At 58.2% G+C, this 13,911-nt stretch overlaps 1 protein-coding gene across 10 annotated transcripts in view; it reads left to right on the top strand.

Annotated features, from left to right (window-relative positions):
- Positions 1-10,449, top strand: part of LOC132335131 (ankyrin repeat and fibronectin type-III domain-containing protein 1-like) — a 260,717-nt gene extending 250,268 nt beyond the window's left edge. For all 10 annotated transcript variants that reach the window (XM_059861329.1, XM_059861330.1, XM_059861327.1 and 7 more), the window contains 12 exons: positions 282-389; positions 599-698; positions 1,225-1,357; positions 2,098-2,217; positions 2,544-2,759; positions 3,040-3,206; positions 3,585-3,735; positions 4,479-4,647; positions 4,908-5,074; positions 5,858-6,068; positions 6,329-6,999; positions 9,252-10,449. In XM_059861329.1, coding sequence (XP_059717312.1) covers positions 282-389; positions 599-698; positions 1,225-1,357; positions 2,098-2,217; positions 2,544-2,759; positions 3,040-3,206; positions 3,585-3,735; positions 4,479-4,647; positions 4,908-5,074; positions 5,858-6,068; positions 6,329-6,999; positions 9,252-9,539 — 2,501 coding nt within the window. In that variant the 3' untranslated portion in view covers positions 9,540-10,449. The remainder of the gene's footprint in view (positions 1-281; positions 390-598; positions 699-1,224; positions 1,358-2,097; positions 2,218-2,543; positions 2,760-3,039; positions 3,207-3,584; positions 3,736-4,478; positions 4,648-4,907; positions 5,075-5,857; positions 6,069-6,328; positions 7,000-9,251) is intronic.
- The last annotated feature ends 3,462 nt before the right edge of the window (positions 10,450-13,911 follow it).

The following is a 13,911-nucleotide window of genomic DNA, read 5'->3' as shown; positions in this document are numbered from 1 at the left end:
GAAGTGTAGCAGCAGCAGCCAGAACCTTGTTCCTTCCCCCTGGTGTGTCCCTGCCACGCTGTGGGGAGGCTGGTGGCCACGGGGTGCCGTGCAGAGCTGGGTGCTCCTGGGAAGAGGGGCACAAAGCTGGGGATCTCCCAGCACACCCAGAAGTGCCCAGCACCCACAACTGCTGCCATGCTGTGGCATGGGCAGGGACACCCAGGTGATGTGGGAGGGGGGGATGGAAGCCTTTTGCCCCGGGCAGAGGGTGCCGGGGTGATGCTGCTCTGTCCCCACAGACTGGCGGGAGTACGACGGCCGGGCGCCGCGGCGGAGGGGACAGGCTGAGGCCCTGGACCATCTCCTGGGCCAGGTGAAGACTGTCCACCAGCACTGCATTTGCCACGGTGAGCCCACAGCACAGTGCTCCAGGGCAGCTGAGTCCCCAGGGTTGTGGTGTGATCTGCAGAGCTGGGGTGGTGCAGGAATAGCTCTGTGCCATGGATGTGAAGAGCAGAGACAGTTCAGGCAATGGAGACCTCAGCAGAGCCTTCACCATGGGCTGGTATCAGCTCTTCTTCTCCTGCTGCAGCATCCTCTGCTCTCTACTCCACAGAGCCCTGCAAGAACCAGCCCCAGAGCAGAAAGCATTCAGTCTCCAAGAGCCTCAAGCACCTCTTCCACCCTGGCAGCAAGTTTCTCAAGACACTGAAGCGGTGAGAGGCTGGTGCACGGGGATGGTGAGAGCCCCTGTCCCAGCAGGGCTGCAGAGCTGCCCATCCTGAGAGCTGTGCCTGCAGCTGGGGGCTGGGGGTGCTCAGAGCAGGGTCTGCACCGGGAGTGAGCTGGTGGTGTCAGTGGAGATGTGTCCCCTGGCCCAGAGATCAGAGGTTCTCTTGGTGTCTCTCTTTGGACTGGCCAAGCTGTGCTAGTGCCCAGGTCCTTGCATCACCTCTGAGGCTCACCTGGCACCCCACCTTGTCCAGATGCAGAGTCTCCCCTGCACAGTCTGGCCCATCTCTGTCCCATGTGCTGCAGGGTCACGGGCTGGGGTGTCTGCTGGGACACCTTGGGTTCCTGTTCCTGCTCCCCTACCAGCCACAAGCCTCTTCTGCCACGGGCTGTTGGAGAGAAGTGGGGACCTGGGGCAAGGCATCTCCTCTTCTCTCAGGAAAGAGACCCTCTGGGAGATGGAGCTGGCAGCTGGGGGTGGCACTGAAGTCTGTCTTCTCTCCCATGCAGGGGCCTCTACCTGACAGCCATCTTCTACAGGGATGACAACATCCTGGTGACCCACGAAGACCAGATCCCTGTGGTGGAGATTGATGACACCTACTCCTGCCTGCTCATGCAAGATTTCCTCTGGCTCACCAAGGTGGGTGGCTGAGGGACCCTGCTCTTGAGCAGAGGGCCAGGAGTGCCAAGGTGACCCAGGCAGGCATCAGGCAACACTTCTGCCCCTCCAGCCCGGACACTGGGCCTTGGCAGTGCAGGCAGCCCACAGACTTGCTTCTTGCTGGGGTTCAGTATGGACCAGGAAACTTCCAGGGAATGGCATTTCATCCCAACCCCTGGAAGCCCAAAGATGGGTGACAGACCAGAGCAACACTGAGCAGGCTGTGTGCCAGGGTGGGTGGCACTGCCTCTCCACAGGGATGTCGGGGGCTGTTGAACTGCTTCCCCTCAGCATCCTGCCATGGCCCCTCTGCCTCTGCTGTAGGATGCACAGGGAGCAGCTGCCAGCTCCTCTGACGTCAGCAGACTCAGGGAAAGGGCATGTGGGCAGCTCAGGGCCAAAATAATTTGCTGGGTGCTCCTTATCTACTGATGGAGAGTGCTTTCTTCTCTCTCCCCACTTTGGCCAACTTGTATTCAAGCTTGAGGTTTCAGTCCTAGATGAAGATGGATGTCTGAGTGGACATGGCTCAGGGCTGCCCTCAGGTGCAGGCTCTGGAGGCATCTCACTGCCTGTGGCACAGGGATTTGTTTGCACCCCTGCTGAGAGGTGCTGCATGCCCCTGCACATTCCTAACCCAGCTGAGAGAGGCAAACAGTTTCCCCAAAAGCCCCTGGTGTGCCCCAGCTGCAGCAGCAGTGGCGCTCTGGTGTGTGCAGGTGTCATGTATGTGGGACGAGATCCTGTGGCTGCGGCAGTGTGTCACCGTGTCCCAGTCCTCCTGCTCCTGCATCCTGCAGACGCGCTTCAAGATGCTGCTGGCCATCTCGCAGATGCAGGTGAGGGTCAGCCTGTGGGGGAACAAACACTTTAAGTGGGATGCTGGGGGCCGAGCTCCCTTTGGAGCAGCATGCAGATGTACCACAGTCGGGATAAACCCAGGATCTGCTGGCCATGGCTGCGTGTCCCTGCCTTGTCCCCCCTGGCAGGACTCCTGCTGTGGGACAGTGAAGTGCCAGGTGTCATGGCAGTCTCCTGCAGAGGGGCTGGGGACCATCAGGGTGCCTTTCTGGGCAGACTGGTTTCCAGCTGCCCAGACCCACCATGCGTCCGGGATGTCCCCTGACCCTCTGCTTTCTCCTGCCTTCCCACCCTTGTCACACAGGGGCTGTTGGGCATCCAGGACCTGGGGCAGGTCTTCTTTGAGCCCATCAAAGACAAGCAGGGCAACATCCTCATCGTCACCCTGAAGGAGGTGAAGACCAACCAGACCTTTGAGAGCGTCCGCTGGGTGCCCATCTGCAAGCTGCAGACTGGCCGCAAGTCCGTGTCCTCCCCCGAGGAGCCCACTGCTCTGGACACGCTGCTCATCTCCCTCCAGGTGTGTGCTGGGGCAGCCACGGCAGTGGCTGGAAAACACCAGAGCTCTCTGCTCCCCCTCGGCCTGGAAAAGTCACAGCAGAGGGGGAGCAGAGCCCAGCCAGCCTCCAACAATCCTGTTGTTTCAAGGGGAGGCACCAAGATGGTGCCAGCTTCCACCTGGCAGCACCAGGCTGTCTTCCTGTGCCGCTCCCCTTCTCCAGCTGGACAGGCTGTGCTACAGCATCAGCACGAGCCCTGCTGCGAGGCCTTGCTCGGCCCAGCAATGTCTCTGTTCCCAGGACAAGCTGGCTTATCACCAGCGGAGCAGCCATGCCCTCTCCCCGGGCCTCTACCTGGGCTACTTGAAGCTGTGCAGTGCCGTGGATCAGATCCGAGTGCTGGTGCCTGAGCAGCTCCCCAACATCCTGTGCCACGTCAAGATCCGCTCCAACCCCAACATCTCCAGGTGGGATTTGCAGGGCTGCTCCGCCAGGGCAGCCAGGCTGCTTTGTCCCACCCAGGCTAACAGCATCCATCACCTCCTGCTTCCACAGCAGCATAATATTCCCTCCTGTCCCTGCCATGCAGTGCTCTCAGCACAGGGTGGGGTTGTTAGGGTGTCCTGGGTGAGGTCAGGGCTGAACTCGACAATCCTTGTGGGTCCCATCCAGCTCAGCATATCCTGTGATTCTGATTGAGCGTGGAGCAAAGTTCCCTTTCTACCTCCACCTCTCCCAAAGCTCTGGGAGAGGAACAGCCAAGCAAACACAGCTCTCAGAGAAATTGTGTCCATGTCCACCCAAACTGCTCTCTCCTTCACCTGTCTGTCTCTGGCCCTCTGCAGGGAGGAGTGGGAGTGGCTGCAGAAGATGGCCAGCGTGGAGGAGCCTGTTCCCACAGAGCCAGAGACTGACAGGTCCCAGAACCCGTTGTTTCAGGAGCTCCAAGTGGCCATCAAGGAGCTGATGACCCTGGTGAACATCCCACTGCAAGAGGTAGAGGCAGGACCCAAGGTCTGGGCAGAGGGAGGGGATGGGGCTGTGAGCACAGTGCTGGTGGTTGCAGCAGGTGAGGAACTGCATGTCTGGCCCTCCTTATGAGGCTGGAGCACCCAGATTTTAGTGCTGTGCAAACAGAAGGTGAGTGATGAGTCTGCCCTGCCCAGGGACAGTGTCCACGGGAGCTGATTGTCCTTCCCACGCTGTACCCCCAAAGCAACAACAGCAAATCTGGGTTTGTAACTGCTGCCAGTGGGTTGGTCCTGGGCAGCATGAGACCAGGCCAACTCTGCCCCTCCAAAGCAGACTGGTCCCTGGCCAGTGCTGGGCTGGAGCTGCAGCCCCTGGGGCCAGACTGCATGGGGAGAAGGAGAAACTTTCTTCCACCATGCCAAGTATCTGCTGGGAATCAACCCAGCAGCCCCAATGACAGGTATGTGCTTCTGGCTGGGCAGCTGGGAGGGCACCTCCCTGCTCATCGCTGAGCCACCACTGGTGACATGTTTTCGACGCCCAGCCGTGGTGACTTTGACCAGAAGTTTCAAAACTTTTAGGAAAAACTAGAGAAGAAGTGATGAGATAATGCAGATTGTGCCAGAAGCAAGGAGCCTCTGGTTGTGTGCTGAAGGTGCAGTGTGCCTGGCTGCGGGTGGCCCCTGAGGACTGCTCCGTGCATGAGGACTGGGCAGAGGCCCTACCAGGTGATGTGCACAGCTGTTACCTGCACTGTCTTCTTGCAGGCCAAAGACTTCCGTCTGTACAGCCAAGAGGTGCTGGACTTTGGGGATCAGGTCTCCTTCCTGCTGCTGCTGCCTCCGTCAGACGACGTCTGCACCGCTCCAGGCCAGAACAACCCCTATACCCCTCACTCCGGCTTCCTCACACTGCCGCTGCAGATCTTCGAGCTGGGTGAGGAGAGGGAATGCCAAAACCCAACTCTGCTGGTCCCCTTGTCCTCTGAGGCTTCCCCAGAGCTGGGCTGGGCAGTGGGGTGCCTAGAGTTCCCTCACTCCCTGGGAAGGAGGGTGGAGGGGTGTGCCGAGGGCTGTCCAGGTGGACTAATGGACAGTGTTGCCTCCTCATCTTGGGTGACAGGGAGGAGGCTGTAGGGCATCCACAGCATGGGACCTCATATTTTTCATCCTCCCCCCTCTTGTTTCCTCCCCCAGTCCACTTCTTCACGTACAACCGGGAGTTCATCACACAGTACTGCCAGGTGTCCGCCCTGCTGGAGCTGGAGTCTCTCCTCTCCCAGCAGAGCCTCAGGGAGGCTTTCTCCGATGCTGAGCTCGCCACCGCCAAGCAGAGGCACCAGCAGGTTCAGGACTACATCCAGGTACGGGTGGAAGGAGGCTCGACAGTGCCCTGACCTGCCAGGACTCAGGCAGCAGCATCTGCACCCAGGCTGTTCCCTGGTCTTGGTGGCCCTGGGGCATTTCTCTGATGTTGCTGATGGGTAGCAGCAGGCTGGTCTTTCACAGAGTCATGGAATGATTTGGGCTGGAACAGATATTAAACCTCATCCAGTTCCACCTTCCACTGTCCCAGGCTGCTCCAAGCCCTGTCCAACCTGGCCTTGGACACTGCCAGGGATCCAGGGGCAGCCACAGCTGCTCTGGGCACCCTGTGCCAGGGCCTGCCCACCCTGCCAGGGAACAATTCCTTCCCAATATCCCATCTAATCCTGCCCTCTGGCAGTGGGAAGCCATTTCCTGTGTCCTGTCCCTCCATCCCTTGTCCCAATTCCCTCTCCAGCTCTCCCTGGAGCCTTCTCTTCTCCAGGCTGCAGTTGCTTTACCGAGCAACTTCTTACTGCGATGATCACATTACAAATCCCAAGGAGACACCCAAAGTGCACATGCCCTCCTTGCTAGAAAAAGGCCTGCAAGTGCATTTTAGGATGGACTTAGAAAAGAGCATCCCACACTACTCCTGTCCCCAGCACCCCTGCTGAACCAGCACCTGCATCCTCCTCCTGCCTGAGAGCACTTTCTTTGCATTTCCCAGCTCAGGGGTTCCCCCAGAGCTCTGGGGAGATGTGTGTGTACAGACTCCGTGCTTTGCCATGGGACTTTCTTGTTGCTGTGTGAAAGGGCTCCTCCATTTCCTCTGTTGGCAGCAAATGGAGGAGATCTGGCGAGAGATGCGCTGGATCATGGATGTCCTGCAGCACGCCCGCTACAAGCAGCCCTCCTGTGGGATCTCTCTCAGTGGCTTCCTCAGCGAGGCCGGGGGGGCAGTGAAGGAGAAAACCCGATCCTCTTCGTCCCACCTTGACTACCTTCCATCCCCAGTGCTCTCACCAGAGACCAGCCGCAAGCTCATCTCCGGTAGGGACCCGGCGGTGCCGAGCTCCTGCCTGGCGGGCTCAGGGGCTGCTCGGTGGGTCGGGGGTGGCTGTGCCCGAGGTGCCGGCAGGGCTGGAGCCGTGGACGTGCAGGGCAGTCCGTGTCAGGCGGGGCGGGACCCGCCCTGCCCGTGCCGCAGGTGTGTGACAAGGGGGTGAGCTCAGAGGCTTCCCTGGATTCCACCTCAGCGCGGGATTCCACGCTCAGGCTGAGCGGCTCTTTGCTTCTCTCCCCCCTCGCAGACTCGCACGGCCTGTCGGACGAGGAAGGCTCCTCGGAGGTGTTCCTGGCCACCGACAGCGACTACGACTCCAGCCGGGCGCAGAGCCCGAAGGAGCTGGACCTGGTGTGCTCCACCTCGGGGCCCGAGTGCTGCAGCCGGAGGGTTGCCCGCACCCTGCGGGACAGTGCCCCGGACGTCCTTCAAAGCCACGAGCTCAAGACCCCACCCGCAGTGCCGCCACCGCCCGAGGAGCCCCGGCCACTGCCCCAGCTCTATGACAGTGACTTTGTCCTGCCCAGCCGGCAGATCGAGCTGCTGCGCATCACGGAGAAGCGGCAGGCGTTCTGCGTTCGGACCAGCAGCCTGGACTTCCCCAAGCCCCACTGCCCCGCCCCGAGAAAGTCCTGCCCCGGCTCCGTGGACAGCTCCCCGGCCGAGAGCAGGACCACGGGCCCCTGCGGGCAGCTCAGGCTGGGGACTGGCTGCACCGCCAGCCCCGAGCGCCGCCGGGGCGGACAGGGCTCCGAGCCCGTCTGCCGGACGCGCTCCCATGAGTGGACTCAGGACTTGCCAGAGCAGCAGCCAGAGCAGCCCGGGGGCTTAGCCGACCAAGGGAAGAAGCCGGGCTCTGTCACCTTGGCGGTCTGCCCTCAGTACGAAACGGGACTCTCCAAAGAGACCAGTGTCAAGGTACCGGAGCCTGTCACGGGTGGCAGAGGGGCTCTGCCGTGCCCGGAGGGACAGGGCTGGCAGGATGGGGACAGAGGCAGCAGGTCTCCTGTGCCCCACACCTGGCACTGCCCTCCCCATCCTCCGCCGGCCCAGGGCTGAGGTCCTCTGGAGACCTGCAGCACTCCTGCCCTGCCTCCTCCGTCCCTGCTGTGGATGAAGGTCCTGGTTTTACAGGGTGTCTCTGCGGCAGCGAGGGCTGCTGCTGCAGAAGGATGAGCCAGGGCCACACGTAGTGACTTTTGGGGACAGGCAGTGGGGCTGAAGTTCAGCTCTTGGTCTGTGGTTCAGCAGGTGACAGTAGCTTGGTGCCACCCAGTGTGGGCAGGCAGAGCAAAGGACACCATTTTTGGGATTTTTTGGGGGTTTTTTGTTTTGTTTAAAATAAAGAGAGAAGAAAAACCCGACTGTTCTAATAGGGGGGAAAAAACCAAAATAGCAGAAGAGTGTATAAGCAGAAATCCAAATCTTCCTTGATATATCTGGGCTACTGATATAATAACTGAATCCATTGTTTAAGATGGTGTCCTTGACACATCCTTGCCAGGTCCTGATGTGATGGTCTGTTCAAACACATCATCCTTCCAGGCCAAAATTCAGCTGTCACCCCTGGCCATGCTCCTTGTACAGCTTCCCCTTCCCAGGTGTGTGGTCCCTGCTCCAGCCTTCCCCATTAGGGAAGGGAGAGCAGGAGCTTTTTGTCTCCAGCCTCTGGCAATTCCAGTGGCAGAACCCATTCCAGTTCCAGCTGGGGCAGCAGACAGAGCTCCTTCCATGCTCCTTCAGACTATGCCTGAGCAGCTGTGTGACCTGACTCCTCTCCATGAGGGCTTTGCTGCCGAGAGCTGACCCCACCAGCTCTGATCACTCGCACCTGCTCCAGGTGGGGTCCCCCATGGAGGACCATCCCCCAGGATGCACATCTTGGGCAGGTGCCCCTCTGGCTTTGTGGCCTCCTTTGGTCCCAGCCGTGTAGATCCTTCCCCTGTTGGAATTTCCTTTCCGAGACGTTCCTGGTGCCCAGGACAGAGGATGATGGAGCAGAAAATCATTAAATCAAGGACTGGTATGGGTTGAAAGCAACCCTAAAGGAATGGCAGAGGAAGAACAGCGCCAACAGGCTGATTGATTTATTGCTGGGAAGGTTTGATAGCCAGGGTCTCTGCACCCAGCTGGGACATCCTAGCAGAGACAACTCTGCCTCACTGGATTATTTTCCATTCGAGGAATGCCCATAGATTTCTATGGAACTGAAGCACAGCCCTCAGGTTCTTGGCGGGCTGCCCATGTGGCTTTTGAAGTTGCAAAGCTTTGGACACGCCTGCTTGAAAGCCTTTTACAATGTTCTCCTGGAAGAAAGGGGAGTTCAAAGGCACAGCTCCTTGGCTGGTGTAAATCGCTGAGCCCTGCCACGGCTGCTCAGGGCTGGCAGTGCTCACGTGGGCCCAGGGCTGGGACCACCCTGCCAGGGCAGCACTTCGGGCTCTCCGCAAGCCCTCTCAGATGTGCCAAAGGAAACGATGCTTTGCCTGGGTGAGGATGGATGTCCTGCCTTGGGGCCTTTGAAGCCAAGCAGTGGCTCCCAGCATTAGCAGCCAGGGCCCTGATGAGCTCATTTTCTTGACAGGATTTGGGATTCACAGGGCTGTCCCCTGGGAAGCAGAGGGCAAGGGTAGCTGTTGGTGGGAGAACCCCAAGCTTGTGCATGGGATGAAATTTATCGCCCTGTTCCAAAGAGGTTTCAGTTGTAGTTTGGCAGAGCTGTTGTGATCCAGCTGGTCTGAGGGTCTGGACCCTACTCGCAAGAGGGCCTTCATACAGATCCCTCCATGGTGCCAGGAGCAGGACAGGGACTGACCCTCTCCAGCTCCAGCTGATGAGATAGTGGAGTAGCCTCAGCAGAGCTGTAGGTGACACATGCAAGGGTTAAGTGTCAAGGGCTTGGAAGCAGGAGCAGAGGCAGGAGAGTAATCCATAAGTTTGGGCCCTGGCATGCAGGGGCATCCCTTGGGCATTCCCTGGGCATGATGTGCCATGGCTCTGTGCCAGGCTGCTGCCACGGGCAGCACTGCTCACGGGCACCGCTGGGCAGCTGTTCCTCCACCCTTGCCACTCCTCCATGCTGCTCGCTGCCTCCGGCCCCTGTTCCTCACTCCTTCCCCTTACCATCCATCTCTCCCGTCTCTCCATCTCTCCCATCTCTCTCTCCACAGCTGCACATCACCAGCCAGACGCCTGCCAGCGAGGTGGTGAAGCTGGTGGTGCTGGAGATGAACAGCATCTCGCGGGACGTGCTGGGCGCCTCGGCCGCCGTGTGCTACGGCCAGGAGCAGCTGGAGCACTTCGCGCTGGTGTTCGCTGCTGACCAGAGCGAGCGGTGGCTCCCCGATGACTTCCTGCCTCTGCCCCTCCACACCAGCCAGCCCCAGGGGCGGTTCTTGGTCCGCATCAAGGAGACGTCCCCGCTGGTGCTCCAGTACGGGCCAGCGACCACCGTGTGAGAGGAGGAGAGCAGCGGGACGCAGCGGAGACCTCGGCCTCCAGAGACCAGACAGCTCGTCTCTGATGCTTCCTTCTTCCACAGACACCCTCTCATCAGGCATCCGCGGGGTGGAATGGGATCATACTGGGTTGTGTGTTCTTTGTTTGTGCTATTTTTTAATTTTTTTTTTTTTTTAACCAAAGAGACATCGAGACTCAGTTTTTCTGACTGGAGAAGAGGAGGGTGGAGTCCAGAGACCTCAGAGCTCAGGAGGAATCTCTGCAGGAATGGAATTTTTGAAAGTAAACATTTTTAAGGAGAAACAGGGGGGAGAGAGAGAGAGAGGAAAAATATTACAAGAAGAAGCAGCAATACTTTTTTTTTTTCCTTCCCTTTTTTTTCTGAAAAACCTTGTTTGGTATTCACTGAAGGCAAAGCCACAGAGGATTGCTGGGGAGAGCTGTGGTGACAGTGAGGAGAGGGCAGGAGCCACAAGGACAACCCTGGGAAGGGTATTTTCCTATCTGCCCTCCTTTCACTGCACCTGGAGAAGTGATTCTTGCACAAAGTTCTTGGAACAAAATTATATTAGTATTTTTATTCTGAAAAAAGTCAATAATCATTGTGCCAGAGCCACTGGAGTTGGGTAAAGGTGAAGACCCTTTGACTTGTGTCCAAGACTAGAGGAACCCAGGCAGCCAGCCCCCTGCACTCACAGACGTGTCGATACCATGCTAGAGATTTGCTGTAGGGCATCTCCTGGACCCCCCTGGGCTTCCCTGTCCCCCTGGGTGCCGTTTTGTTCTGGTGATTGTGCTTCTCTAGTCCATATCCAGCATGACATTTTGTTAGCCACTAGGTCTCCTGTTAACAAGGTTACTTTTCTGATCTCCTGTGGTCCATAGTAAAGATGACTGCTGCTGACTGCATATCACTTGTCATTCTTGTGGCTGGCTGCGTAGCATTCCATCATCCATCTCCCAAACCAGCTCTGATTCCAAGGGCTGGGCTCCTCTTTCCCAGGAGTGTTCAGTGGGATGCTTCCCACGCTGTGCAGCGTTACATTAACACACAAATCACATGTGTGGGAGCAAAGTACCTGTCAAAAATGCTCTTCTGGGATTCGTTGCTCTGGAAGGCAGCAAGATAAGGTTGGGCACGCCAAAGCATCACCTCCATGGGCTGGTGAAACCCCAGAGCTGTAGGGCTGGATGCCCAAGTCAGGTCCTGCGGCCTCCACTGAGGGAAGAGCACTTGGAGAGGAGCAGGCATGGCAGCAAGAGCTCACAGCTGTGTCACAGCTGGCACAAACACTGCCAGGAAGGTGCCAGTCTGGCACCCCTTGGCAAGGTGAGGCTTCTGATGCTGATGGTCCTGGAGCAGCCACCTCGCCGTCCTTCCCTTGGCACAGAGGGATCGGGGCTGGGCAGCAGCTCCCGTCGCGGGGTGCCAGGCTGCAGCAGGGGCTCTGTGGGCAGCCATGGGGGTCAGCTGTCCCTCCACAGAGGTTCCTCATTCCTCGCCCTACAGCCACCAGTGTGGCATGGGCAGGAGTGTATCCCAGCACGAGCCCTTCCTGCCCCACGTCAGAGCCACGGTGGAGGGGAGGATCCTGTGCCAGCCCCTCAGCTGGTGCAAATCAACCAGCACCACATTGACGTCAGCGCAGGCACCGCCGTGGGATGTGGAGGCCAGCAACAAAGGAACTTCTTACAAGGCTCTTCTCCCATCTCCCCTCTCCTTTGCTTGTCTTCTGCCTCAAGTTAAAAGCAACCCCTCTCTTCCAGGTCAAGGAAGAAGTGGGTTGGTGAGTGCAAAGGTTCCCATGGTGTTTGTCATTGCTGGGCATCCACAGGCATTGCCATCCCAATCCCAAAGGGGCAGGAGCTGCAGGGTGGCCCTTCCCTTTACATGTGTCACCTACTGATGCTCAGAGCCTGAGGAAAGGCAGAGGGAAGGCACAGCTGCTGGGAAACAAAGTGCCTTTTTGAAATCACAGAGTGAATTCAGTGTTAGATCAGGGCTGTGTACAGAAAGCTACATCTGTGTCCCTGATGCTCCTCAGCATGGAGCCGTGCAACTCCTGATGCCCTTTCATTTGACCCCAGAAGGGAAACAGTCCTCCCTTTTCCTTAAGAATTGGTTCTCCTTCCCTAGAAGCCCAGTTCCATCAAGAGAGACGGAGCCATGACCCAAACCCAGGTGCTGCTCTTTGGGGTGGGCCTGGGACAAGTCTGCAGCTGGAGCTGCTGCCCAGCCCCTGTGCAGAGCTCTGCCTGTGGAAGGGTCTCGCTGGCCCTGCAAAGCTTTTCTGCAGGAGCTGCTCTGACAGTGTGGGACCCCCTCCCCTTGGCTGGGGAGAGGAAGAGAGAAGGAGCTCTGGTAGTAGCAGAGTTGGAAGCAAAGTGGGAAGGGCAGGAGTTGCGCAGCTTTTTTGTGGGAGACCCCACAGCCAGGGACATGGGACTGTGTGGTGTCCTGATGCAACACACTCCTCACAGAACTACACAAGATTTGGGCTTGGGAGGGACCTCTGGAGATCATGCACTCCAAACCCCTGCCCAGGCAGGGTCACTTGGAGCAGGTGACACAGGAATGTGTCCAGGTGGGTTTCAGATGTCTTGAGAGAGGGGAAATTCCACACCCTCCCTGGGCAGCTGTTCCAGTGCTCTGCCACCCTCCTTGGAAAGAACTTCTTCCTGATGTTGAGGTGGAACTTCATGTGTTTTTGTTTATGGGCACTGTTCCTTCTCCTGTTGCTGGGCTCCACTAGAAAGACTCTGGCACCATCTTGGCACCTGCCTTGGAGATATTTATATGGATTGGTGGGATCCCCTCTCAGTCTTCTCTTCTCCAGACTAACCAGGCCCAGCCCCCTCAATCTCTCCTCATGAGGAGGTGCTCCAGATCCTTCATCCTCTTTGTGGCCCCCACTGCACAGCTTTCCTTGAGGAATGGCACTTGCAAGGTGGTTGTCTCTTTTCATATTTTCCTTCTCTTCCTTGCTGGTTTCATGGGCACGTAGCAATGTTTTCTTTCTGAACAGGTCGTTGAGCCTTCAGACCCTCTCCTGGCCTTCCCCACAGTCCAGGACTGGGAATACAAGGCAGCAGGCTCTGTCTGTGGCAGTTTTTAAGGCTGCCATCTCAGTGCTGGGGCTGTGGGAGCCGTGGTGGCTCTTTGAGGTGGTGTGACGAGGTGCTGGGTGAGGGGCAGCCAGGGCAATAAGCCCTGGCACCCACAGGATTCAGAGTTAGCCCTGTAGATCTCCTTGCACTGGTGCAGAGGGTTGGTGGAGGGGTTTTCTCCACGGGGACCTGGCACTTGCTCTGGCATGTGCCCCATGGCACGGGCTGGGGAGGAGATGCCCAAAGCACCTGAGCTCAGCCCTGCTGTCTCCTGCCATGACAGCTTTGTAGCATCTCTTTTCTCCAGTGTTTAAGGAGCAAAGCAGGTGGGAATCCTGGAGGGCTGGGACGCTGTACCTGCACAGAGCTGTGTCACCTGGCACAGACACCACTGTCCCTGCAGCCCCCGTGTCCCCAGCTCTGCCAGACACGGGCACTGCCAGACATGGGCACTGCCAGTATCCAGGCACAGACACACCTGTACCTGTATGTGCACCCCACCTTTGTGCTATATACCCACCTGAACCCAGGTGAGCACCTTCAGTGCTGGCTAACCCCTCTGCACTGGAATCATGGAATCAGGGGCTCATCCAGGTTGGAAAATTGCTCTAAGATCATGAGTCCAACCATTAAATCCAGCACTGCCAAAGCTGCCACTAGCCCATGCTCCCACGTGCCACATCCACATGGCTTTTAAATCTCTCCAAGGGTAGTGACTCCCCTGCTCCCCTGAGCAGCCTGTGCCAGTGCCTGACCACTCTTTCCATCAGGAAATTTTTCCAATATCGAATCTGAAACTCCCTTGCTGCAACTTGAGGCTGTTTTCTCCCCTCCTGTCCCTGTTCCCTGGGAGCAGAGCCTGACCCCCCTGGCTGTCCCCTCCTGTCAGGAGTTGTGCAGAGCCACACGGTCCCCCCTGAGCCTCCTTTTCTCCAGGCTGAGCCCCTTCCCAGCTCCCTCAGCCCCTCCTGGTGCTCCAGCCCCTTCCCCAGCTCTGTTCCCTTCCCTGGACCCCCTCCAGCCCCTCAGTGTCTTTCCTGTCATGAGGGGTGCAGAACTGACCCCAGGACTGGGTTGTGGTCCCACCAGTGGCCCAGCACAGAGGCACTGTCCCTGCCCAGGACCCACTGGACACACTGACACCACCCCAACACCCTGCACACACCATCCCTGCGTTTGGTACCAACTCTCCCTGGACAGTCCCACATCCTGAAGATGTGTGTCCTTAAAAATCCCATCCAGGCTGGGGTGGGTGTGAGCAGT

This window comes from Haemorhous mexicanus, chromosome 17, assembly GCF_027477595.1.
Source record: "Haemorhous mexicanus isolate bHaeMex1 chromosome 17, bHaeMex1.pri, whole genome shotgun sequence".
In the NCBI taxonomy this organism is placed as follows: Eukaryota; Metazoa; Chordata; class Aves; order Passeriformes; family Fringillidae; genus Haemorhous; species Haemorhous mexicanus.
Note: the sequence above shows the minus strand (reverse complement) of the source record. Positions and strands in the feature narration are given on the sequence as shown.